The following is a 27,088-nucleotide window of genomic DNA, read 5'->3' on the forward strand; positions in this document are numbered from 1 at the left end:
GTGTTGAATGGTTGGTTTTCTTTTCTTCTTTTTCTTTTTTTCTTTTTCTTGTTCTTTTACTTTTTTCTTCAGTGTATGTTTCTAACTTTGTATTTGAAAACTTAATAAAATATTTATAAAAAAAGAAGAAGAGAAAATCCTTTCGCTTTTCTGGGGCTCAGGGAAGTCTCAGAGCCGGAGGTTGGGGAAGGGACCCCCTTTGCTCTGCCCTCTTCTCCCGTCTTAGATTTGCATGGGGGTCCCTGCCCGAGCTTGCCTGGCCACCGGGCCACACAAGGGCCGCGCTCTACGCGGCGCGCCTTGCTAGCCGCGCAGCTGTCCTCCGCGGCTGCGGAGCGGCCCTGCGCCGGTGCCCAGCCCCTCTGGGCGCCTGCTGCGCTGCCAATGACAAGCGGGCGACGTCGCGGGCGGGGAAGGCGTCGCTTTCTTTCCCGATCCTTCATCCTCCCAGTCTTCCAGCCCTTTTTTGGGTTGGAAGCTCGTCTCGTTCGCCCTTCTCCTTTCTTCACCCTGCGCGCAATTTTCCTCCCTCGTCTCCCTCCCCATTTCTCCTTCCTTCCTTCCTGACTGACTGACGGGCTCGGGCTCAGGCTCGGGCTCCGGGTCGGGCTCAGGCTCAGGCTCAGGCTCGGGCTTCGGGTAGGGCTCGGGCTCGGGCTCGGGCTCGGGCAGCCACAGCGTCGGCGGTGTTGGCGCCCTATAAAAGCCGCGGACGCGCCCACCGCCGCCCGAGATTATTGGGGGGGCTGAGCCCCCCCAAACGAATTTTTGAGGGGGCTCGGGCCCCCTCAAGCCCCATGGAGTCGGCGCCTATGCTTGGGGATCCCTTCCAATTCTACAACTCATCTACAGTATGAGCTAACTGGTCTTCCTGAATCCGCTCAGGAGACAAGACTGGGCTGTGAGAACTAGCTATCAGCCAGACAGACTAAAAGGATGACGCTGCAGGTGCGCACTTGGATTCGAGGCTGTCACGTGTGAGGAGAGCGCGAGAGGCGCTCGGACGCGCGGAGACCGGAAGTGACGCGCGCGAAGGGGGCCGGGCTCTTGAGGCAGTAATGGCGGCCGCGCGTCTGTGTTGTTGAAGCCTCCAGCGTCCCTGATAGGTGAGGGGCCTAGTCTTCCCCGCGTACGCGGCGAACTCCCTTCCCGGCCGTCTTGCGCGTAAGGGGGTAAAGTTACTTGCTCTCGGTATCCTCCGTCACAGTGACACTCGCGGGGGGGGCGGGGGCGGTGCCGTCCGTTGGTCCGCGTTACAGCGGAGCGAGGTTGCGTGTTTGTGTGGGGGAGCGCGCGGTCGCCCTTGTGGAGGTGATTTGGGGGCGGGGTCCGCTGCTTACGGTGCGAGCGGTGGGTCGTAGGCCGCGGGGGCGGGTGTATCGCCGGCTGCGGCGCGACGGCGGGGATATGGTCGTGTGAACGTGTCTGCGCCGGGTTCCAAGGTGACGCTGAGATAGGAGAGGGTAAGAGGACGAGGGAAGGTGGCGAATGCAGCGCCGCACGATTCGTTCGGGATGCGGGGCTTGTGCAAGAACCGCGTCGAAATTCCACTTTTGCTTAATCGGATGTCTGTGGCGCGGGTTACGTAAGCGCCGAGAGGCTTAAGGGAAGGAGCGCCGGCTTGGCGAGGTTAGGCTTGCAGAGAAGGAAAATGGCAGCAGCGCAAGAAGTTGAGCAGGTGGACCTACTTGGGAGTAAGGTAGGGGGCAGCCCGTAGGGTTGTCTCGAAGTAATGGTGTTGCTGCGCAACTGGGGGGGGGGAGGGTTGGGGGAAGGGCGTGTCAAGCGCTTTTGCATTCCGTTCCATCCCGCCTGCAGGTGGAATAGCTTTGAGAGGGGCAAAGGTCAGGTTAAATTCGCCAGGCGATGGAGGCAATAATATGCAATTATCTCTATCAGGAAATAAAACCCCAGTACGTTCTGCTTCTGTTTGTTAGCCCTATTCTCTTGGCTCCAGTTCAGCTCCTCCCATCAGATCCTCTCATTGTGAGCTGTGTAAACAAGCGGCCTCTTAAGGTCCCGAGCAGCTTTCGCTTTTGCCAGCTTTGACGTGCAGCTGCTTGCAAACTCCTGCGGGATTTTGGTACTTAACACATCAGTTTTGACTACTGTTTAATGACAGGTAGAAATACTGCTGCTCTAGATGACTTTGCCAGAGTAGCCACCTTTGCTTGTTGGAATAGATTTTAAACTGCGAGTTGCATGAGGTGGTGTGGGCGTTGTATCTTTAAGGTAGGATTGCTACTGTGTATCACAGTGGTGGTGTACCCTTGGAGTAAGCAGCTATTGAAGGATTTTAAAAAAAAATAAAATAAAAAATACGAATTCTTAGATAAATATTGACTTAAATGTTTGGGGTAATTTATTGCCTTTAGAAAGCTGGTCTTGAATGAGCTTGAAAAACATTCATTTTCAGTGTTCCTGTTTGTAATGGAAACCAAAAAAAAGGTGGTTCTTGAATAGAAAATATATAGATAGTAGGTTGCACTGTTGATGCTGCTCTATTAAAGAGGACATTGAGTGCTTTAAACAGAAACTCTTAGGAAGATAGTCACAATCCACCGTGTGTGGAATACTATGACAAAAAAGTATTAATGCTGAGGCATACTATTCCCTCCAGACCAAAGTGACAATGATGAAACTAGCATTTCCAATTTAATATGCAAGCTTCTGAAGTATGCCAAAAACCTTCCTAAAGCTGGATGCTGCAAGAATTCTTCAAAAGGTACAAAAAATGTTTCTTATTGAAGGCATGGTATTAAACCCTTGTTTGCAGATTGTTCTTAAGAGAATGAGAGAAATTATTGTGGAGTTAATCAGGTTAGATTATTGCCTTGGGCTAGGGACTCAAGTTTTACAAATATGCTGGGATAAAAACACAATGGAGGTATTTCTGGAAATACAAAAACTAATTATAAACCATATCTTCCTTTAGCACAGAATTAAAACATGTTCAGCTTTATGTCCTTTATAGGAAATTCTGATATTAATAACATTCATAAAAAAACTATTTACCTGCCTTTTTTGCACTATGATCCCATAAAACAAGTTTTATGGCATCAAAGAACAGATTTGTTGTAGTATAAACTACCACTGAGCACTAAACTACCACTGTGCTTTTCATCAAGCACATGAAACATAATCGCCATTTGAATTATACATGTGTCTGAAGAGAATAATAAGTCATAAAATACAAATGGTGTTTCATTCTTATTTAAATATTCCAATGAAACAGGATAATCACTGATCAGTTATAACTACAGTGAGTTAACAGAAGGTCCCTAGTTTTGTGATGCCAATGAAGTTTCAATCCTGATGCCTGAATCTTGTGACCATACTCTATTGTGCTTGATGTGACTGACTTCTGAGTATACTGGTACAGGATTTTGTTGTTAATGTAGTAGAAGGGGGGAAATCCCCCTTAAAGTGGATTTGAGCCTTTTGTATAGTAAATAGAAGGCCTCTGGTCAAAGCTCTGCAGGCATGTCTGTCCAAATATAGATTTGCTCCTGCAGATACATAACTTCATGAAGCTATGGGAATTTTTGTGTCATTCCTCAGTGGAGTCTGAGGATAGTGACCAGTAAACATGGTGAAGAGTTGCTTTTCAGCCTCTTGTATATGTAGACCAGTTAGTTCATGATAACCACCCTTCCTTTGTCAGTGTGATTATGATGATTCAGATATGTTTTGGATGCTTTTTGTGGTGTCATGTTTGGCATAGCTGAGATTGTGGCAACAATACTACCCGCTAATGTTTTCCTAGACATGGTGACAAACACAATCTGTTTTTGTGACTATCAGAAAGGAGTTTTATTAAAAATTGTTTTTAAAATAAGCTTCCCATTACATATTGACTCAACTCAGGAGTGCTCATTACCTTAGTTACCTTGTGAACTTGATATTCCCGTACACAACAGTTGGCTAAATTATGCAGTCTAATGTTCTTTATCTCACAGTTGCTAGCATAGATTAGCATCCATTCACTCCTAAGTCATGCTTTTGTAATGAGGTTTCACTATAACTTTGGATTAAGTCATTATGTGCATTTGCCTTTAATGAGGAACAAGATGGAGGGAGTGAGCATAAGAATCTGTTGGATCAGACTGGATAGCCAATGTGGTGCTCTTGGCGGTGCAGACTACAGTGCCTATAATGCCTGAAAATAGGCCTTGCTGGCTGGGGCTCATGAGAATTGCAGGCCATAGTATCTGGAAGACATCACCTTGGCTATGCCTGGATCAGAGCAAATGTAGTCCTCATCCTGATTCCCACATTTGCTACTCACCTGCCACCAAGAAGCTTACAGTCAGAGTTAGAAGGTAAAACAGGTGTCTTCCCAGCAACAGGCGTTCATTGGCAAACTATCTTTGGGTCTAGGCTGATGAAAGTTTGGAGCAGTTAAACAACATTGGAATGACCACAAGTTTCCCACCCAAAAAACCACTGAGCCTAGGGCTTGCCAATTGGAAGGTTGGCTCCCGTTGCTCAGTCCCAGCTCTTGCCAACCTAGCAGTTCAAAAGCATGTCAAAGTGCAAGTAGATAAACAGGTACCGCTCCTGCGGGAAGGTAAACAGTGTTTCCGTGTGCTGCTCTGGTTCGCCAGAAGCAGCTTAGTCATGCTGGCCGCATGACCCGGAAGCTGTACACTGGCTCCCTCGGCCAGTAAGTGAGATGAGCGCCGCAACCCCAGAGTCGTACGTGACTGGACTTAACTGTCAGCGGTCCTTTACCTAGACTAGCGGTCATGACCACATTCTTTGACAGCAAATTCCATCATGGAGTGATGTGGCACAGAAAATTTTCTAGCAGTATCTTTTGTGGAATCTTTATCAATTTCATCAGTTTGTTAGTAATAATGAATGGATGCCAATTGCAAATATTATATTAGATAAGTTTGGTAGTTTCAAAGTGTTTATCGTTGTTTACTAAATACAAGTAATATAAATGTTCTCAAAGTCAGTGGAGCATTTTGCAATGCAAACTACCCTGTGCAAAATTTGCGTAGGATTCTCCCTCCCCCCATTTGAACCTTTCCCACAAAATCCACATCAGTGACCTGGTGTTAGGCAATGCATCTGGCTGTTATCCAGAAGGTTGGTGGTTTGAGCCCACCCAGGGACAGCTGTGGGCAGGATTCCTGCATTACAGGGGCTTAGATTAGCTGACCCCCGGATCCCTTCCAACTCTGCAATTCTATTATTCTGTCTGTCCTGAATCTACTGACAGTTAATTTTATTGAGAGACAAGAGCACTAATATTAGAGGCAGAAAATCTTGTCTATTCTTACCCATGCATACATTTTTAAAATCTTGTATTTTTCTAGTTCAGTATAAAATAGTTCAGCTTTTTCTCTTAAGAAAATTGTTCCAATCACTTGATAATTTTGGCTATCATGTGCCTTTTTTATCTCCTCAAGGTGGCATGACCAAATGTGAAGTTGCACATTCAATTTATATGAGGCATTTATGTATAGACAGTTTAATTTTAGCCCCTTTTCTTGTAATAGCTAGCATGGGAATTTCTTTCTTCCTTGCTGCAGAGAGAGCTGATGTTTTCAGTAAGCTATTAATTGTGACCCAAATATCTCTCTCCTAATTAGTCACTGCCAGTTCAGACTTTGTGAACTTGGCATTTTTTTGCTCCAGTATGCATTATGCTTATTTTGCTTTAGCATTTTTGCCATTTTGTGGGTCCATTCACCTAATTTACAGATAGCTTTTTGGAACTCTTTATAGGCTGCTTTTACCTTCCTGAATAATTGGGTGCCATTTGCTAATTGGCACTTTATCTGTTTAGTTTTAACTTCAAATCATTTTTGACAGGGCAGGGGAACCCGCAGCAATGATGGAAGTTACAGTACGCCATCTTGAGTGCTGCACATTCCCCATCCCTGATGGATAAACACAAGGAAACATGGGGTTAGAAAAAGGATGCTGTACTGGAAATTTCAGTATTCATGTTATATCCATCTTAAAGAGGCCAACTTTGGGACTTCAGAACCATAATGGTGCTGTTTAAATGTATTATTGGCCTGACGGATTCTGGAAGGCATGCAATGAATATGATATTTTGGACCAGACAGGAGGTTTGCCTGGAAATAATAGGGTTTACTGCAGTCCTGTTACGGTTACTTCACTTCTGGGTGAGTTTTAGATTGATACTGGCAGTTTTCCTCTGCAGGGATGGTGGATCCATTAAGTTGGTCTGCTTTTGGAGACACATGGTATCCAATAAAATTCCTGAATGCTTTTGAGGAATTTCAAGCTGATGTGACTAACACTCTTTTTTTTAGTCTCTGCTGTCATTTTGAAATCGTTGCCTCTCAGGCACTGCAGAGGCGTTTGGTTCCTTGGTTTACCTTGAAACAAACGGGGAGACAAGTTGGTCCATAGATGGTGTAAGTCTCTCAAGTATGAGTCTGTTGACTCAGGAATAGTGCATCAAGAAGGTGGTGTCTCCTTGTGAGACGGTGTTTGTCTATGCCTTAAGATGCTCACTTGAAAACCTGCCGATTTGTAATGACTACAGGCAGTGGTCAATTACATTCCATAAGCCTGCCAAATTCCACCCCTTTTTGTGACCTTTTTTAGTCATTTATATGTTTGACACAATGCATGCATGCGTGGTTGTGAAATTTCAGATATGCCTAAACCGGTTGCTTATATTGCCCAGCTGTAAATATCCTCTTTTCAGAAAGGTGGTGGCAGTTCAGCTCCAACCACTTCTGGATGAAATGCATTATCTAGATCAGGGGTGTCAAACTCAAATTCATCGGGGGCCACATCAACAGTTTGGTCACCCTCAAAGGGCCGGTTGTATCTGTAGGACTATGTGTCCACTCTTTATTATCATAAATTATTGTCACTGCATTTGATTGCAGTTTATGGTCCCTATACCACTGTAAAGTGACACGGAAGTGGTCAGTATATCCAAAGTTTACCGCTCAGACTTTTAAGTGAAATTTTAAGCAGAATAATAAGCAGCCCCCCCCCCAATAAGCAGACCCCCCCCCATACATCATATGTACTTACAGTACAGGAGAGAAGGGTTCAGGCAGCCGTTGGATCTGTCACATCACAGGATGGCATGCGCTCAATATAAAAACAAGTGGAGGTTTCCTGTGTAGAACGGCTGGCGCCGCTAGAGGGCAGACGTTCTCTGGCTTGTAGGCTGCCGCGCATGCGCTGAAGAGGCGGCTTTCTTGTGTCAAAAAAAAAAAGCAAGAATAAAAGGTGAAGGCTGGCGGCCGGCAGCAGCTACACGGGCACATGACGAGGTCTGGCGGGCCGGATTCGGCCCGTGGGCCTTGTGTTTGACACCTGTGATCTAGATCTTGTTGAATTCCAATTCACATCAGTCCCACTTGGCATGCCAGTAGTCAGGATGATGGAAGTTGGAGTCCAAAAATCTGGAGGGCACCAGGTTGGGGGGGGGGAAGCATTGGCAGCCCTGATGGATGACCTTCATGGGAGTGAAGCAGGGGAGTGTGACCCTGCTTTAAATATGTAATATATGTTTAGATCCTCTTAGCAGGTTGTGTGGATAAAGCTAATTTAGTGGATGGTATGATGTGTGGAGGCACTCTCATCCTGCCAACCCAGTGGTTGGGTACTGTGTGTTAAATGAGTCTTTAAAGCGGGAAGGAGAATACCACAAACAAATTAGCCACCTTTTTCTTGTTTAAGTTCCTTTTCTAAGTTTTATATTTTAAATAACTTTTGGGATTGTGTTCTATTTTTAGGGTGCTGTGGTTTTTTGTTTCACATTTTTTGCCTATTGCCTTTAATTTATATTTGTATGTTTGACTCAATTTTATTCGTACTTTTGCATGCCATCCTGCAATCTTTTACGAAGGGTGGTTAAGAAATTTAGGTTGTCTGTACCTTTAAAACTTGGAATCATACAAATTACTGTTTTGATAGGAATTTTAACATTATTTTACAGAGCAACAATGTCATCTTTTCAAGAAGTTCCATCTTCAAACAGTGCCCTTCAGACTTCAAATTTTGCACATGTCATCTTTCAGAATGTAGCAAAAAGTTACCTTCCAAATGTGCACCTTGAGTGCCATTACACTCTGACTCCCTATATACGCCCTCACCAAAAAGATTGGGTTGGTATTTTCAAGGTAAGCAAGTTTGTAGCATGGTTTAATATATGATAAGGTTTCACTTCTGTTAATTAGAAGATACACATGAAAATGGGATAAAATGGTTGGGAATGTGTTTGGCTTTAGAAATATAAATAAGTTTATGGCAACATCATCATAGCTGAATTCCTGCTGCTTTTGAGGCCATATCACCATTTGTGCAGTGGGAAGGTACCAATAAATTACTTACACTTACACCTCCCGCTAAGGCGAAACCATGTACCCTCTCCTTTACAATTTAATCTACATAATTTAATCACAGAATATGAACCTGTCCACTTTGTAGAGATTTTCTCTGCTCTTCATCCCACCATCTGAGTTGTGTTTGATTGGGATGCAGAGAAAGGCATTCCCTTTGGCCATACCTAGAGGCTCATCTCTCTGATTGCCTTCAGCTTTTGTGAATTTTTCTTTCTTTCCAGTAGGTATTTGGTTGGTTGGGTTAATATATTTTAATCTACCTAGTATGTTGGTGGTTATATTTTACCTACTGCTTCTTTTGTTCTTTATATTATTTTAATGTTTTGATTATATTTTTAATAGAAGATGTTTTAAAATATCAGGTGCTTTATAATGATTCAATAAGGGTTAGTCATTTTTGCTATACATATTTATGAAAGCAAATGTCTCCTACTAGCTGTACTCTTCAATTTAAACATTCTTTCCTTTTTTGTTGTGATTTTACTCTTTTCTATACCTTTACTAAAATAATTTTCCTGTGCATGTTTACTTGGAAGTGAGTCGTGCTGTGTTCAGTGATCATACTTGGAAAGAAATCTAATAATCATACACATATTAAGAGAAGCCGGTATTGTAAAGAAGATTTCATGTTAATCTCTTTGAGTTATAGAATGCCTTACTGTACCTGAGAATTGATGAGGCAAGAAAATGCAAACAGTGTTCTACAAGATATAATAAAAAAATGGAACTTGGAAATTATTACCTTGTGCATAGCCTTTGTGGCGTACGCAGTTTGTGAAAATCTTTCAGCCTGATCTCTATTCTCATACCAGTGTTGGAGCAAATGTCGGTGTTGCACAAGAAGTTGGTGGTTTGCATGCTCTTATCTGAGATTCACAGATATGGAAAAAGGTTGCACAACGCCTGTTTGTTCCATTATGGTCAAGGGGTCAACATGGAAGAAAGCTAGGTCAAGGAATGTATATTTACAACTCCAAATCCCCTATGAAGGCTTCATATTAACCTTGGCACACAGCAGAATTTGAAACTTAGACTGGGTTTGCTAAGCTTGCTTATGCACTGGCTCAGAACAATTAATGCAGTCTGAATTAGCATCTTGGTTGTGCTAGTTACTGCTGTTGTCAGTACTGTAGTATAGGTTCCCATGGCAGACATGCAACTTTCTGCTGACTTCCTAGTGGGCGCCAGCAAGTTTTGAAGTGGGGTGCTGTATAAGAAGTTTCCATATATGTACCTAAAAACCATGTAAATTAACTCTGGAGGATTATTGATTGGTTGTACAGTAAGTGCACACATAGTTCTTCCCTCCCTTTCATGTTTAAGCATTCAAACTGTGGCATTTTAAGTACAGTGGTGCCTCACAAGACGAAATTAATTCGTTCCGCAAGTCTCTTCGTCTTGCGAGTTTTTCGTCTTGCGATGCACGGTTTCCCATAGGAATGCATTGAAAATCAATTAATGCGTTCCTAGGGAAACCGCCTTCAGACCAGGTCCGGGGACAGTCTGTCCCCGGACCTCTTCTGAAGGCTGGGGGGGGGGGGACAAGGGCTTTTCTTCCCACCCCCAGCATTTTAAAAAACCCCGGGACAGCGGAGGACTTCTCCGCTGTCCGGGCGATCTTAAAATGCTGGCGGGCGGCACTTTAAAATCGCCCCGGGACAGCGGAGGACTTCTCCGCTGTCCGGGGCGATTTAAAAGCCCCTGGGAAGGCAGGCAGGGGGGGGACAAAGACTTGCCCCTCGCCAGCCTTCAGAAGAGGTCCTGGACCTCTTCTGAAGGCGGGCGGGGGGCGAAAGTCTTTGCTCCCCCCCGCCTGCCTTCAAAAGCCCTCCGGGACAGGCAGGCAGGGGGGAGCAAAGACTTCCGCCCCCCGCCCCGCTTCGGAGCAGTGTTCCGAAGCGGGGCGGCTGGGGCAGGTGCTGGGGCAGATCTCCCCACCGCCCCTTGCTTCAAAAGAGGTCCGGGCTTCCCGCTGCCCCCGGACCTCTTTTGAAGCAAGGGGCTGCGGGGAGATCGCTTCTCCCTGCAAACCCTTGCTTCAAAAGAGGTCCGGGGGCAGCGGGAAGCGCTTCCCGCTGTCCCCGGACCTGGGGCTGTGGGGAGAAGATCGCTTCTCCCCGCCGCCCCTTGCTTCAAAAGAAAAGACCCGCTGTCCCCGGGGCAAGCTTCGTTTTGCGAAGGAAGCCCATAGGGAAATTCGTCTTGCGAGGCAACTCGAAAACGAAAAAACCTTTCGTTTTGCGAGTTTTTCGTCTCGCGAGGCGTTCGTCTTGGGGGTACCACTGTATAAGAATTACTTGCAAGTAAGTTCCAGTTAAAGACTCAAACTTGCTGCTTGGCAAAGCCAAGACATGCTGAAGACTATCCTCATGAGAAGACCTACTTGCTAGGAATGATTGTGGTCTGCCATTCTTTATTTGAGAGCTAGCATACTGTAGTGGCTTGTTTCAGGCTCTGATTGGAGAGCCTCAGGTTCATATCTCCATTAAGCCATAAAGTTTCCTAGGTGAGTTTGGGTCAGTTGCCACCACCCCAGCTTACTGGGGTGTGGTGAATATAAAATGGGGACGGAACCTTTTTACTTGAGCTACTTGGAGGAAGTGAAAGATAGAAAAGTAGTAATGTCAGACTGGAACATCTCATGTCTTCTCCTTGCTGGTAGATCCACTTGTAGGTAGATCTGTGTTGGTCTTCAAATAGCAGACTTTTAGGAATCCAAACTATTCACAAGGGAGTGTCTTTCAAATGAAGCACTCATTTACCAGCAATGTCTCATGCCCCCCCCCTTTTGTCCCTAAGACCATATTGGAACATTATTAGTACCTAAATTATTGAGAAACTACAGTGTTGAGACAAAACTACGTTAAGCATATAAATATGCACAACAGTGGTTAATTGGATTTTTAAATGAATACTTTTTTTGGATGATCTGAAAGTTAATTTTTACAAAGAATTGTGCATAATTATATTGTGATAAGGCTGCTTTTTACTTTAGGTTGGTTGGAGTACTGCACGAGATTATTACACATTTCTTTGGTCACCTATGCCTGACAACTATGTGGAAGGATCAACAGTTAACTCTGTGCTGTCTTTTCAAGGTAAATTTTAAATTGGTTGCTATGTCTGCTTAGGTTTTTTTCCTGTTGCTTATTTAGAACTTCAAAAACATCCACATATTTTGTGATAAATTATACCATTTCTATTGACGTATCATTTATTTAGTACAGCTTTGATTCAAACCTTTGGGCACATAAACATTATAGTTAGATGTTCTGGGTAAGTGGATCTGTGCTATTCCTTGTGTTTAATTGGAGTACCCTTCAGTGTTCTTCACCATTTAACCATGTGGTAAAGATGACTTAACCTCTTATCAATCTCGGATAGAGCTCAATAAGTGATAGGATCTATACTTCCTGGCTTTTCTGAGAAATCTTTTGGAGCTCCTTTTGTGCTTGCTCTTAATGTATAATGGGCACGCAATGTATGATACAGAATGTATAACCTGCTGCATCCCCAGGTCCTATAGTCAGGCAAATACGGAGTATCGCCTACAGAGACTCTACTCAACTGTTTCATTTTCCAGGACTTTGCATGAGTCACCTTGGTCATTCCATCTACTGGGTCTTCTATACTTCTTTCCCAGAAGGCATTACTATCAAAAGGGGGGTTGCCTTTCTTTTATTGGGGTGCTAGCTGGTGAAGAGGTAGGGAGCTGCAGGCAAAGGTTCTGGACCCAGTATAGCCTGTAATGTAGTGTCATCTTTATTCAGTTCCCAAAGGATGCATGAGCACTTTCCCTTTTGGATATTGGTGGGGTGGGTGAGTGACCAGTTCTCTTTTTCCATCTCCTGTACTGTAGATGGAAGAGTCTTAACATCATGTGAGCCATACTCCTGAGCTTGGAGTCAAGTGGGAGGCACTTCCCCCTTCCCTCTAAATCAGCTGAGTGTTCCACCCACAAGAGGAGTGTGAAGCCATAAAACATGGAGGGGCGCATCCTGTCTTGACTTACAGCTGACCAGCATCACCCAAACAATCACTTGGTGTTACTAATTCCCAACTGGTCTGGCTAAATGAGTTTATATGTAGGCAGCTTTGCAGCTCTATCTCCTCAGGAGATTATGCATGTGAGGGATGCTGACCCAAGAGGACATTAGACCTCCATGACCAAGGAAAGTGAGGCAAGTGGCAGCTACCTGCTGTCCTAATGCCTATCACTGCTCTCCTGTTGGTGTATTTTAGTCTCTCTTATAGTGTCCTAACAAAGCAAGACTTTCCCCTTGAAAGGAACAAAAGCAACTTGAAATTCAGGGTGGGAACTTCCTCATCCTGTATACAATTTGTTTGTCTGGCTCTGAAGGACAGGAGTCTGTCCCTGTGCTAAGTGCCTCCCTGAGCTTGGTCTTTAAATTCTGTTTTTTTCATTAGGATACTACCTTCCAAATGATGATGGTGAATTTTACCAGTTCTGCTATGTAACACATAAGGGTGAGATCCGTGGAGCAAGCACTCCGTTTCAATTTCGAACGTCATCTCCTGTTGAAGAATTGTTGACGATGGAAGATGAAGGGAATTCAGACATGTTGGTGGTGACCACAAAGGCTGGACTTCTTGAGGTTTGAATTGGCAAATTGTGATACCTGTTTATTCAGCTATACAGCGTAGAACTGAACTTCCGTCAAGTTAGAATTAAAGGGTTGTATCCATACTCAGAATAGACCCATTAAGATGAATGGACATGAATCATGTAGGTCCATTCATTTCAGTGGGTATACTCCAAGGATAATTTAGGAGAGCAGTATGGCATTTTGTAAAAATGAATACTTTGACAGTAGCTACCTTAACATGCACAGGTGTTTCTCAGCTGGGAGCAAATTCTTGTGGAGACGCTAGAAAATCTTAGATTAACAGATATTTTCTACATTGTCTGCAGCTGTGTGTATGCTCACTTGTATGTGCACACACACTTACCTATGAACTTCTCCACTTTAAATCTGTTGTCTAAAAAGCACTTCAGAGCTCAAAAGTAGGTTGCAAAGCTTCTGTGAGGAAGGAAGGTATTGTGATGTGACAGGGTCATTAAGAATAATTATCAGAGGGGAGAAAGGGTTGAGAGACTTCACTATTATTCATGCCAGTTTGTGGCATGGTGCAAGGATAAGGATCATGTGGGGATGCTCTCTGTTGCAAATCTTTGTGCTCAAACTTGTGGATCATTCTCAACAGAATAGAGATGGCATATTAGGATAGGTGGAGCTTGGCAGAGTGTGCCAGTATCCTTCAGCATGATTGCTCCCATGGGAATGTGGTTGAGATTCCTGCATTGCAGGGGGTTGGACTAGATGACCCTTGGGGATACCTTCCAACTTTACGATTCTGTGGTGAAGTCCTCGAGGGCTTAAGTTCCTAAAGGATCCCATGATTCTCGTTTCTAGAGTTCTGGCGGTTACTTGTACCTGAGAGATACAAATAAACTTTTACAAATCACGGACGTTAGATACTTCTTGTAACTATAAATAGTAAACGGCGTTTCCGTGCGCTCTGGTTTCTGTCACAGTGTCCCATTGCGCCAGAAGTGGTTTAGTCATGCTGGCCACATGACCTGGAAAGCTGTCTGCGGACAATGGCTGGCTCCCTTGGCCTGAAGCGAAATGAGCGCCGCACCCCATGGTTGCCTTTGACTGGACTTAACCATCCAGGGGTCCTTTACCTTTTGCCTTTAAAAAAAAATAATAGTAGTTATCTGTGCTGACTATTAACCTGACATAAAAATTCAGCCTTAATTTACTATTAATGTGTGATAAGGTGGGTGGTCAGATATTAAAGTAAATATGGGAACTGGTCTTTTGGTTTTGTGTACTTCATTTATGCAGCCTGAAAGAAATTATACAGTACTTAGAAATTTGTAATGTTATGGTGATATTGAGGTAAGAATCACCATGTAAGATGGGATTATGTCGTTTTAGTTCCAAATTGAAAAAACTATGAAAGAAAAAGAAGAACTATTAAAGGTGACTGCTTCACTTGAAAAGGAAACCCTGCAGCTTAGAGATCAAGTTGAAAGACTGGAAAAAGAACTGAACCGTGAAAAGGAAAGATGTGATCAGCTGGAAGCACAGCAAAAGGTAACTCTTACAGTTCAAAAAAGCTTAAAAGAATTGTACGTTTTCAAAGGCAGATTAAAACTTAAAATTTTTTTTAAAGACGTCAGAATCCAGAATAGAGGATGCACAACATCATTTGAAAGTTTTTAGTGATGGATATACTTTCCAGAATGTGTGTAGGTGTAACATAAATATCTACACTTCTGATAGCTTTTATTATTGCTGTGTCTTGATAACTTGGTAGAACTTTTCAAAATGTTTTGATTCAGGCTGTTTTCACCCAGGACTAACTCAATGGAAGACAGAAACACATTTTTAAAAATTATAATATCTAGCTTAAGTTGTATGAGGGAGCAGTTTTCAAAATGTTTCCATTGTCTTACACAGCACAAGATTGATATAACAAACAAATGATATGTTGTATTAAGCCAGGTAATGCCCGCACTGCAGTGCAGCCTTGTACAGTCATTTGTCTCCCTCTCGTGACAAACTAATACTAGGATCCTGGGTTAGACTTAAATATTATGTTAGTGTCTACTCTTAGCTCCCTTATGTATAATTTTGGTATATAGTAAATCAGTTAACATGTCTCTTTGTTGATACTGTAAACATTTGAAAAATGTTTCCATATGTATAGACTAAATAAAGAGTACTGACAGATTCATTGGTTTCATAATTTTTCTCTTTCTGCAAGTTAATAAAAATCATGGTTTTATGGCTTTCTTTTCTCTTTCTTTGCTGTTCTAGTCTTCTATTAATAATCTTAAAAGGGCGTGAAAATAAATGTATATTTATTTTGTACAACTCTTTTAAAATTACTCAGATATGGAAGATACATTTCAGTGTCCGTTGATTTGCAGTTCCTTTGGTTACAAAATGATAGGGATAATTTTGTTCCTTTGGTAGTTGCAGAAGCTCAGTTTAGACTTAAGTTAAACACTATATAGTGTTGTACCCAACGAAATCACTCAGCTGACAGTAATGCATCCATCAGCAGCATGGAGTGGGAAGCAATGTTAGTCTCACCCCCACGCCACCAACACACACACACACTTTTCTTAACCCCCCCCCAAAGGGTTGAGGGGATCCTCTAGGACAGATTTGGGAGTGGGAGGCTCAGGCTGCATGGGTGGTATCCAGTCATGGTAGTCATTCTCCTGACAGGAAGCTCATTCATAGTGTGGTGCAACAACTACATCCACTTGATTCCCTACACTTTCAAAATGTATTTTTCAACCTCTAGGGCAGCAGCTGTTTTTGTTAGATTTTGAAGAGTTGACCTTCTGCATTGCATTGCAGAATTGTTAGGCAACAACATCAGTACTCAACTTGTGCTAATGTTCCTTTTCAACTGCGGGAATATAATCATGGTGGAGGTACTATGTGGTTTCTTAGTACAAATTGCTCAGATCTCTTGAACCCTCCTTAGATGTAACACTCTTTCTGATTTCCTCGCTGATAGCAATATTAGGATTTATTTTCCTTTAGAATTGTATACCCAAAATGTTCTTTGACAAATGCCCATTTGCTTTTGCAAGGATAATTCCAAAACTGCAGAAACCCTTAAAACTGAAAATGAAGAACTCAAGAAAAAGCAGAATGAGGCTACTTCCAAAGTTCTACAACTTGAAGAAGACATCATGACTGTTACTCAGAAAGCTATTGCAAAAGAAACTGAGTTAGACAGGTATCCATCTAATTTAATCCTGATATTTAATCCTGATAATTAAAGAGAACCAAATACATAAGGATGTTTTACTTTCTTCATAGCCTGAAAGATAAACTCAAGAAAGTAGCCATTGAAAAGGAACAACTTGAATGCCAGTTGAAGACTGAGAAGGATGAAAAGGAACTCTACAAGGTAACTTTTCTGCTTGTCTGATAGATAGCTGAGAACTAGAATTCATGCATTTTTCAGTAGAAAGCTACAGTAAAATAAAGGTCATGTAGATATATGTATATATAGAGAGAAATTTCTGTTTGATGAAGTTAGTTTTCATAGACCAGCAACACAGCCAGTCTGACAAAGATTTTATTATTATTAAATTTGTATACTGCCTTCATCCAACGATCACAGGGCAGTTACAGCATAGCATTACTGGGATGTCTGTGTTGCTGTTTCCCAGGTTCATACTTCATAATAAATCTTCCATAAAAACAAAATAGAACATCCGCTTAAAGGTTAATAAAAGAGAAATGAGTTTATAGCTACAAAAGAGAAGTTCAGCTGTTTTGTATGGATGCCTAGTCAAATCTGTGTTGAACATGCTATTCACAATCTGAAAAATGCATCAGTTTCTAGCTACCTACTCCAAATAGACCTATAGACTTTACAGAGCTGTTCACTCATGGAAGGAACATCACTTCTGATGAAACTTATGTTTTCACAAAATACATGAGTATCAGCTTTATAAAAACATTTCAAAAGTGTCTGTTCAGAACTATTTTATTTTATATACCATTTCAGACATAACTTTTAAAAATACCTTAAAGCAGTTGACCAAGCCAATGAAAAAATAGGAATGCATCATCATGCTAGCAACTATATTAAAATATTTCCCCATCTGTCTCTTTTTGGGGGGCTGTTTGGATTAAACATGATTGGTAAGGATGTAAGGTGGTTCTAGCATATGGTTTGTAACTATAATTAGATACATCTGAAGAACACAGAAATTGAAAACACCAAACTTGCATCAGAAGTTCACACTCTAAAGAATTTGGATGGAAACAAAGAAAACCTTATAGCCTATTATAAAGAGGAAGTTGGCAGATTACAACTGTGCATGGCTGAAAAAGAAAAGCTGAAGAGAGCTTTCTTGCTTACTTCATCAAACAAGGTAATGGGGGTACTTTGGTAACATATTAATGCTTATGATTGAATTCCGCTTTTCATTCTGTGCAGTGCATATCCCAGTTAACTCAAATTATCTGCTGCGTAGTCATTGGGTAAATGGATTCATTCTCTAAAAGAGGGGTTGATTTTCTGTTTAAATTGTTATTGTGGCTTCCCATAAGACTTGTTGTCTATGTTCATGTTTCATAATTAAAGGCAATTTTCCATTTGTGGCATGTTTTCCCTTTAGATATTTCACACCTCTGTCTTGTCAAATAGCTTATGTTATGCTGATAATTAGAAGTATTCCTTTCATATACTTTTGTTTACCAATATCTTCATTATGATATTTCCAAAATATCACTCTTCTGCAGGAAACAGAATCATGATATTAATATGACCAGCAGGCTAGATATGAGTATCAAGGTTTGTATTGTTCAGGAATAGAGAAAAAAGGAAGCCAAGTAAAATTATTAGGAAGGTGTAATGTTATGTAAAGAACTGATTAGAAATATGCGTCAGTAACCCTGTCCATACTGCTTAGTGTGAAGTTGTACTGGTGGCGTTTCCTCTAAAAGTAGTGCAGAGCTATGTTTTGTTTGTCTTCCATTTGAAGATAACTGAGACACAAATAAATCTTGAGTCACATTTAAAATAAGTTTTCTGCTTTTTATTCTAGGAAGAGGCAAGTATTTTGAAGGAGCAGCTTCGGAAAGCTGAGGATCAGATTCAAGCTAGTAGGCAGGAAGCTCTGCTGATGTCAAAAGAGCTCAGTGATGCTGTAAATGTGCGCGATAAAACTATGGCGGATCTTCATAATGCTCGACTAGAAAATGAAAAGGTGAAGAAGCAACTTGCTGATGCTGTAGGTGAACTTAAGAAAATGGCACTGGTGAAAAATGAACAGGTAAGAGATTGGTTGCACTGTTAAGTTTAATAATACATTTTCTGCTACAGATAATACAAAACAAAATTATTTGGATAATTACCAATTATCATTCACTTTCAGTGAGGTATAATACAGTGGTACCTCGGGTTATGAACTTAATGCGTTCAGGAGGTCCGTTCTTAACCCAAAACCGTTCTTAACCTGAGGTGTCCTTTTGCTAATGGGGCCTCCCACTGCTGCTGGCGCGCAATTTCCGTTCTCATCCTGGGGCAAAGTTTGCAACCTGAAGTACTTCTTCCAGGTTAGCGGAGTTTGTAACCTGAGGTACCACTGTACCGTACTAGTGTAAAGGTAAAGGTACCCCTGCCCGTACGGGCCAGTCGTGTCCGACTCTAGGGTTGTGCGCCCATCTCACTTAAGAGGCCGTGGGCCAGCGCTGTCCGGAGACACTTCCGGGTCACGTGGCCAGCGTGACAAAGCTGCTCTGGCGAGCTGGCACCAGCGCAGCACACGGAAACACCGTTATCTTCCCGCTAGAAAGCGGTACCTATTTATCTACTTGCACTTTAGGGGTGCTTTCGAACTGCTAGGTTCACCCCGCCGCGGGGATTCGAACCGCCGACCATGCGATCGGCAAGCCCTAGGCGCTGAGGATTTACCCACAGCGCCACCCGCGTCCCTCCACCGTACTAGTCTAGAACACAGTAATTGCATTGCAGTGAAGAGATCCAGTGAAATGTTAGCACAAGGAGTTGATCTTGTGTGAACATCAGCAAGCAAGCTTAACTGTTACAAAATATGATAGCAAGTTGTCTAGGCAGTTGAAATATATCTTTCGCATCATACCTATTGGATTTGCCTGTTGTGCAAACAGACTCGTGCAGGCAGAATGGAGGGGAGAAGCGGGGGAGGGGGGGAGCGAAGCTTGAAGAAGGGTTGGAACTTGATCCTGCCAGAGGCCAGGCTGCCATCCAGGGAGATTTAAATGAGGCCAACGAGGCTGACGGAGAGAAAGGGGGCTTTTCTTTCCGATTTCCCCCCTTTCACGTGTGTGCCTGTGCTTTGCAATCACAGTGCCTTCTCCCCCCTGCTGAACAATTGAGTTGATTCTGGCTGCTTCTGTTGGTGTCCCCCCCTTCCTGGGGACATTTAATGAAATCCAGGGACATTCTGGGGACAGAATTTGTCCGGGGACCAATTTGCAGATCTGGGGACTGTCCCTGGAAACCAGGGACGTCTGGTAACCCCAGCTTAGAGTGTTTCTTGCAATTTCTATTCAGATTCTCCAATCTAGGAATGGCTAACATACAGGCCAAATGTTGAATGAGGCCCCCAATATCTTTTGGGTAGCCTGCAGCTTTCATGGTCAAAGAAACAATTTTAATGTAAGTCTCCCACATAGGCATGGGAGCAGAACATGCCCCCACCTTGGTATAGGTGTATGCATTGCATTTGATATTTATTTTTTTAATTTGGAGAGTTTGAAAAATTGCTGCTTATACTTGGCTCACCCTCCACTGGCCATTCCGGTAGGTGAGCAAGCACGGTCTTATCTCCAATCTTGGTGTTAAGCAACACAGTGCTAAGATAAGAGATAACAGGTCTGTGCATGTGGTGTGATACAGTGTCAGGTCATGAGCCAAATTCATTGATTTGGCAGGGTTAATTTGACCTGTACGCTAGTAGTTCTCCAGAAAGTAGCCAGAACATGGCATTTGAATACTATCCTAATGGTTAATGTTTATAGGCAGCCTTTTGAAGCAACTGAGTTGGTCAGTGTTAATACAGGATGCATCTCAGTTGCAGTTTTCATCTATTATGTGCTATGGAAGAGAGCCCATTGACTGCTGGGACATTTTTTTGTTAAAGGATTGGCTTCTTTGTCCAATAAAGGTTCCCAGAATGACTCCTGTTGTAGCACTGTTGAAACTGAGTGGGTGTGTGCCCAGTTAATGCCTGGCTGGGAAACAGTTAATGGCTTCATACAACTTGCACTAAACTATCCAGAGAAATAGCAAGCCATATAAGGAACGTAGTTACTCTTATCCCATTTCAGCATAGTTTTTTAAAAAGAAAAATTGACAATTTGACGTCAGCAGAAGTAATTTCACTTAAAAAGGTTTCACTTAAAAAAACCTATAGTACTAAGAAAAAGCACAGTTATTTTGAAGAATAAACACACTTTTATTAATGATCATTCTGTTGTTAAAGGAAACTTCCAGCACTGTAGAGAAGGAACTACGCAGAGAAGTTGAAGACTTAAAGCTCCGCCTGCAGATGGCTGCTGATCATTACAAGGAAAAATTCAAAGAATGCCAGAAGCTGCAAAAACAAGTCAATAAGCTTATTGACCAAACAGTGAGTAGCATTTGTGAATATGTAATATTTACACACTCAGTCTTTTTAAAATCAGTTGACTACTGTGGGAGGAATAGAATATTTTTACAGGAAAATATGTAACTTTTTTATTATCCACAATGGCTATTCTCTGCTTAGGAGGGAATGCTCCTTTTAAAGATGCTTGCTATGACTCATGCATGGATTATCTCAAAAAGGTGTCTTTAGCCAGATAGCAGCTTTAAAATGTAGATTAAAATACCTGTTGAATTAGGAGAAATGGAAAAATGATGAATAAGAAGAGCCTGAAATCATGAAGTGGGATGATGGATTCTCTTGAAATAGATTACGTCTAAATAGCTGGTACCAATTGATGAATTGTATACCGTATTTTGCACCCCATAGGACGCTCCGGCCCATAGGACGCACCTAGTTTTTTTTTGGGGGGGGGGAAATAAAGAAAAAAAAAATTATTTCCCCCCCAGGTGGGGGCTGGAAGAACCAGGTCGGGGAACAGTGGGAAGGCACGCTCTGCCTCCCCGCTGTCCCCCGAGCTTGTGGGGCTGGCGATGGGGAGAAGTGCGCTGATCCCGGGACGGCAGGCAGCTCTGCCCTGCCGTCTGGAGCGGGGCGGGACTTTGCCCCCGGCTCCCGGTGGCCGCGCAGAGCTGCGCTGATCCCGGGACTGCAGGCAGCTCTGCGCCGCCATCTGGAGCGGGGCGGGACTTAGCGCCCCGCTCCCAATGGCCGCGCAGAGCTGTGCTGAGCCGGGGACTGCAGGCAGCTCTGCGCAACCCTCGGAGCCAGTCTCCCGAGGGTTGCGCAGAGCTTCCTGAAGCCTGGAGAGCGAGAGGGGTCGGTGCGCACTGACCCCTCTCGCTCTCCAGGCTTCAGCGAAAGCCTGCATTCGCCCCATAGGACGCACCCAGATTTCCCCTTCATTTTTGGAGGGGAAAAAGTACGTCCTATGGGGCGAAAAATACGGTATATCAGTTCTTCTGCCCGCAAAGGTAACATGTTCACATTTCTCCCCCACCCCGGCTTGCTTTACTAGTTCCTTAGAAGTTCGTTCATAAACGGCTCTGCTGTGTATTGGAGTGTAATGTGCATTCTCTTTGGCCTTCTGAATGTAAGGTATTCTTGATAGTAGCAAAGCTTTGTGGAGTGTATTTGTAACGCCCCCCCTCCCAAAATGAAACAACTTTTATAGAGAGATAAACAGCTATGTCTCAAAAGAACTGTGGAGAAAAATACTAAATCACACGGAAGCATTTTCATTGCTTTGATTCTTTATCTAGGCCAGCAAAATAGGAGCCAATATGATTGGATAACAAATGAGGAAACCAGCTGGCAGCTTTTATTTAAAGAAGCTGCAATGCATGTGAAAGGGCCAGTGAAATCTGCGGGGTTGTGAAATCTTGACTAATAATTTTATCTGCAGGACGAGAAATTGAAATGCAGTGTCTATGCTGATGAACTGGCTAAGTTGGAGCTGAAATGGAAGGAGCAAGTGAAAATTAGTGAGAGTGTGAAGCAACAGCTGGCTGCAGTAGAAGACCAGTATCTAGTAAGTCTGACTCTTCCTTTAACAGTGGTACCTAAACATTTAAAGACATACAATAATAAACAGAGATTAGCTGCTGATCATAAGGTTCTTAAATAAATGCATTGTACAAAGCCGTTAATTAAAAATAATTAATTCACTTTACGGAGAGCTTTGTTGATTCGGATTTTTGTTGCGCATTATTTCTCCTGGAAATATTCTTGGCTGAATATGCTAGCTTTTTCTTACCTGTACAGTATTGTCTTCTGGAATAGAGGTTGATTGTAAATAGTAGCATATATGATTGTACTGTTAACAGCTACTCTTTTCAGTATTATACCATGAAGCCTGAAAATTCTACTCGCAAATCAACATGGTTCTTTCTAGCGGTAGAAAAATTGACCCGGAGAATGAAAACGTATAGTTCTTACATGGTGCAAGAGTTGGGTTAGTTTCTGCTTTTGGTGATTAATGGTACTTAAGCATATGCAAGGTGCCTTTATTGCCAAGAACTGTATCTTGCCCCTACACCTAAGGTTAAAGAGTCAGATGGCACTTCCATTTTGAAGAAGGGGGAGGAAATGAAGAATCACTGCCCCAAATCTGTCTGATAGTGTTCAACTCTGAAGTATTCTAAGATGGGGGTTACACCCCTCCTCACCAGAACTGAGCCAGCAAGTGAAAGGAGGTTCAATCTACTCACCTATTCCTCATCCACAGAAACGTATTAACAGCATTACTGCTCTGCTCTCTTAACCCATATTCCTCCTCTCCAGAGACAGAGAGGCAATATCCAGCAATATCTCACTGTTACTCCCTGTCTTCTACACCCCCCACTTCTGAAATAAAGGGATGAAGAGATAGGTTTTGTCAGATCCTGCCTCCCATGCAAGAACTGCAAGCTTCTTATTGTTCAAATGGCTGCTGTGTAATTTTGTGTGTGATGTAGATTGGTTGAAAACAGCAGGAGAGGGATTGTGAGAATCCAGCTCATTTACAGTAATAGGAAGAGAGAGCTCCTTCCCACTCTCCAGTCCCCTAAAAGGTTGCTACGTTTTCACCTTAAGGGCCTGACAAGATTTTAGAAACTGATAGGTGACAGCAGAATTATCCAAAAAAAAGTAGGGAAGTGCATGAAAACCCAGTTGAACAGACTGATTTAGTAGATGGAGGAATTGATACCACAATCTGTTGGCCAAATGAAGGACTTGAGTCTGCGTTGCTACTGATCAAAACTTTATTGACAACTGTAATAGTGATGTAAATGATTATTTGTGTGTAATTTATGCTGTTACAGAACATTGGACTGCAATCTTTAATCAGAAGAAAATTTCATTATAAGTATAGGTGAGGAACAGCTGTGCATTGCCTAACATGGTTTGTTTGAACTTTTGTATTAAATAGGTGCAATTGGCTGAAAAGGACAGACAGATAAATGAGCTGACATCCCATTTGGGAATCCTCAGCAGAGAAAAGGTACTGATTGAATGTTATAAGTTGGTGAGCTGCTTCCATTGGAGATTGTTTGGAGCTGTTGCTGTGCAAATGAAGCTGCTTCAAGAGTGGGAAGGCTGCCTATAGAAACCAGGAATTGTTAGCAAAAACATGCTATGGGAAGTGTTCAGTTAGAGTTTATAGAAGTGTTTATGTACCATTCTTTCACAAAATATTAGGGAAGGTATAGCAACATGAAAACAAAAAATGTGTAAAAGATATATTAAAATGATTGGTTACTCAGGAAAAACAACTGCATAGGGCAGTCAGCACGAATTTTTCAAGAGATGTCTGCAGGTCAAAAACAAGTATGCCTTCTGAATCTCTGCTGGAAGCGTGTTCCACAGCATAAGACCAGCAGCACTAAATGCCTGACCTCTGGTTTAAGCCAATTGGGCCTCTGTTACATTAACAGTGCTGCTTTAGATGATCACAGTGATCGAACCTGAACATAGGGCTCAGGCACTCCTTAAGGACCCATGTTGTTCAGGTCTTTGTACATCAGCAAAAGTTTGAAGTGAAAATATGGTCATTTCACTTTTAAATGTTGACCATCTGAAGACACTTTGCTGTGCAAACTGTGAGAAGACAGGGCAGTCATTGGCAGAATTTGTGTGCCATACCCAGTATAGGGCTGGACTGAAATGCCCCACCCCTGTTCACCAGACCTTTCGTAGATGGCAAATTGAGGTGGTGGGGGAGAAGAGGTTAGCAATTTTCACAGGTGGATAAAAGTTACTGTGGTGTTACTAGAGCTTTTTAAAAAGCTTTGTAAAAATGCTGCTTGTAGCACCACCATGTCCGTTCTTTTTGTTGTTGTTTTTTTAAAATATTTATTAAGATGTCTGTTCTTTTTGAAAACAAAAAACAGGAACTTTGCAAAATGCCTCTCTTATCCCAGAATTCTATGGCTCTCTGCAGAATGATGGTGTGCTGGTGGCAGCCTTCCACAGAGGGCTGATAATGTTTTTCTGATAATGACATTTTGCAAAGGTGTTTCTCTTTAAGGAAAAGGTCTGCCCTGCCACAAAAAAAGAAGATGGAGAGGGGAAAGACTTGCCATTACCATGGCCAGCTCTTAAGTGCTCCTTTTCCCCATCTCAAATGTACCCCTTGAAAATTGCAGCTAATCTTTGGTGTGTGGGTGTAAGATGGAGAGAGTAGCTTCAGTGCAGGTTTTCCCCAGCCAATAGTTTTTAGAAAAGGCCATAGTTATCAGAATTAGTAATTGGTTGCAAACTGCATTATGTGAAACAAGGAAGAAATGAATTCAAATACAGTTGAAATAAAGTTAAGAATGCATAAAGCATTGAAATAGCTGAGATGAGAATAGTTCTCTGGACTGTTTTCTATACTGTAATGTGAGAAACCAAATGTGCTGTCTAAAGATATTCTACATTTTTATAAGGGTTTCAGAGGCTGATCACAATCCACTAACAATTCCTGCCTCCTTATACTATCTAGTACAGTGGTACCTCGGGTTAAGTACTTAATTCGTTCCGGAGGTCCATTCTTAACCTGATGCTGTTCTTAACCTGAAGCACCACTTTAGCTAATGGGGCCTCCTGCTGCCGTCGCGCCGCTGGAGCATGATTTCTGTTCTTATTAGGAAGCAAAGTTCTTAACCTGAAACACTATTTCTGGGTTAGCGGAGTCTGTAACCTGAAGCGTATGTAACCCGGGGTACCACTGTACAGTATAAGGAGCAGAAACAGCCCCAATACATACATAGGTAGAAATGTTTGGTTTTTTGGATGGTGTTCTTCTGATCCTAGATGGATTTATCTGTTGCCCAAGTTTGAGTAGTTCTTTATGCACCGTGTTTCGTGTTTAACGAGTGGTGACAGTTTCATATTAATTTAAACAATAAAGATTAAAAATAAAATGTAGCTCAAATTAATTCTAAAAGGAACTAAAGAGTAATCATACCCATATGTTAACTAGATTTAGGGATTACAGAAAAATCAAAGGCTAAGTATTATGTATAAATGGGGACTAAGTAATTTTATAGGTTTGAGGATAGCAGAAATAAATGTGTTTAGCATTTCCTCTTGCGTAAAGTTTGTAAACAAATGTATAATGGAATATAAATTGGGAAGCAATAGAATGCACTCTGTTTAACCTTTTAACAATCTAGTCTTTTCTGGAAATGCATGGATACTTGAACAAAAGCCTTTAAGTACAATCACCATTGTTGGAACTGTGTGTTTAAGATGATTCTCTTCTGCTTAGCTTTATCAAAACACCATTTTTATTTAGGTTCGTTAAAACTTAAAAGAATTGTTGTACTGCATACTTCCATAAAGATGATATCTTTGTGATGTTCAAATACCCTTTTGTTATGATAAACAATAACACACAGCTAGGAACTATCAACTTTAAAATCTGTGGATCTAAGAAATGTTCGGGCAGTCCTTGTTTGATTTCTTAAAATTTTCCAGTCACTTTAATCTTATATGGAACTTCTTAAGTTTTGACTTGGGAAATAAAGCAGCTGTGCTTTATGTATGTTACTCCTTATTTTTCTTGTTTGTTACATCCAGCTAGGTTTCAAGGTATTAACTTAAAACAAAATAATTTGGCTCTGGGGAGGCTCCCAAATAGTAGCTATCTGATTTGTGGTCGAGTTGTTTTAGTCACTAGAACATATAACAAGGAAATAGAGTTCTGTAATGCTTTAAGTGTTGGCAACTTTCCAGAGCAAAACAAAGCAAATTGAGCTTGCAGGCCTTCTAGTGGAATTGAAGATGTTCAGTCACCAGGATATCACAAAACCAGATAAACATTCATGTGGCATTGGGTCTTTCATTTTATGATTATTCGGTGCCTACTTAGAACCAGTAAATCTTTTAGATAAGGACGGCTTTCTAAACAAATGAAAAGGACAGAAAACCTTGTCTGTGCAGGATCCTGTTTGCCGTTTCCATTCATAAAATAGTTGTTTCACTTTTGAGTAGATGTTGATAAAGAAAGCAGACATTGCAGCTTGCTTTTCACCCACAGGAATGTTTTCCTTTAGTTGAAAAAAGATCAGGAGAGCTGCTCCATGGTCCAGTGTTTCATCCCAATATGTGTAGGAAGTGTAAACTCTGGCCTTAGCTGCCTAGTTCAGTAGCTAATATAAATACAGCTATAGAACCAGTAACCAAACCCATAATATCTGTCATTGACAGTCCTCTCTCTTCTGATGTGCCCAGGAATGTTGCATGGAAGGGATGAAGGCCATATATATTCAAGCTGCACACCAAGCATAGGCAAACTCAGCCCTGCAGATGTTTTGGGACTACAACTCCCATGATCCCTAGCTAACAGGACCAGTGGTCAGGGATGATGGGAATTGTAGTCCCAAAAACATCTGGAGGGCCGAGTTTGCTGCACACATTGCTATATAGAACTGCCAGTGTACTTTTTGTGACATTTTCATGCGGAAACACAGCTGCCTGTGTGTTCTCTTATTTTAGGGCAGAGTTAATTTTTTTTTGCTATTTGGCACCTACATGTGTCAATACTGTGGTACATTTCCTTCCTCCTAAG

At 42.2% G+C, this 27,088-nt stretch overlaps 1 protein-coding gene across 12 annotated transcripts in view; it reads left to right on the forward strand.

Annotated features, from left to right (window-relative positions):
• The first annotated feature begins 972 nt into the window (after positions 1–972).
• The window catches only part of TAX1BP1 (Tax1 binding protein 1), a 33,308-nt gene continuing 7,192 nt past the window's right edge, over positions 973–27,088 (forward strand). For 2 of the 12 annotated variants that reach the window (XR_014517668.1, XM_083468142.1), the window contains exons 1-13: positions 977–1,106; positions 2,621–2,725; positions 7,949–8,132; positions 11,350–11,452; positions 12,783–12,970; positions 14,321–14,479; positions 15,997–16,145; positions 16,229–16,319; positions 17,110–17,295; positions 17,971–18,198; positions 20,392–20,538; positions 21,959–22,084; positions 23,465–23,536. Coding sequence is in view for 9 of the 12 variants with exons in the window: in XM_083468142.1 (XP_083324268.1) it covers positions 2,703–2,725; positions 7,949–8,132; positions 11,350–11,452; positions 12,783–12,970; positions 14,321–14,479; positions 15,997–16,145; positions 16,229–16,319; positions 17,110–17,295; positions 17,971–18,198; positions 20,392–20,538; positions 21,959–22,084; positions 23,465–23,536 (1,656 nt within the window). In the remaining 3 variants the exon portion in view is untranslated. Of the gene's footprint in view, positions 1,173–1,247; positions 1,464–2,620; positions 2,726–7,948; positions 8,133–11,349; positions 11,453–12,782; positions 12,971–14,320; positions 14,480–15,996; positions 16,146–16,228; positions 16,320–17,109; positions 17,296–17,970; positions 18,199–20,391; positions 20,539–21,958; positions 22,085–23,464; positions 23,537–27,088 lie in introns of those variants that run through there. The other 10 variants (XR_014517667.1, XM_083468147.1, XM_083468145.1 and 7 more) reach the window with 9 other exon arrangements.

The sequence above is a fragment of the Podarcis liolepis genome (genome assembly GCF_965112155.1).
Source record: "Podarcis liolepis genome assembly, chromosome: 12".
NCBI lineage: Eukaryota > Metazoa > Chordata > Lepidosauria > Squamata > Lacertidae > Podarcis > Podarcis liolepis.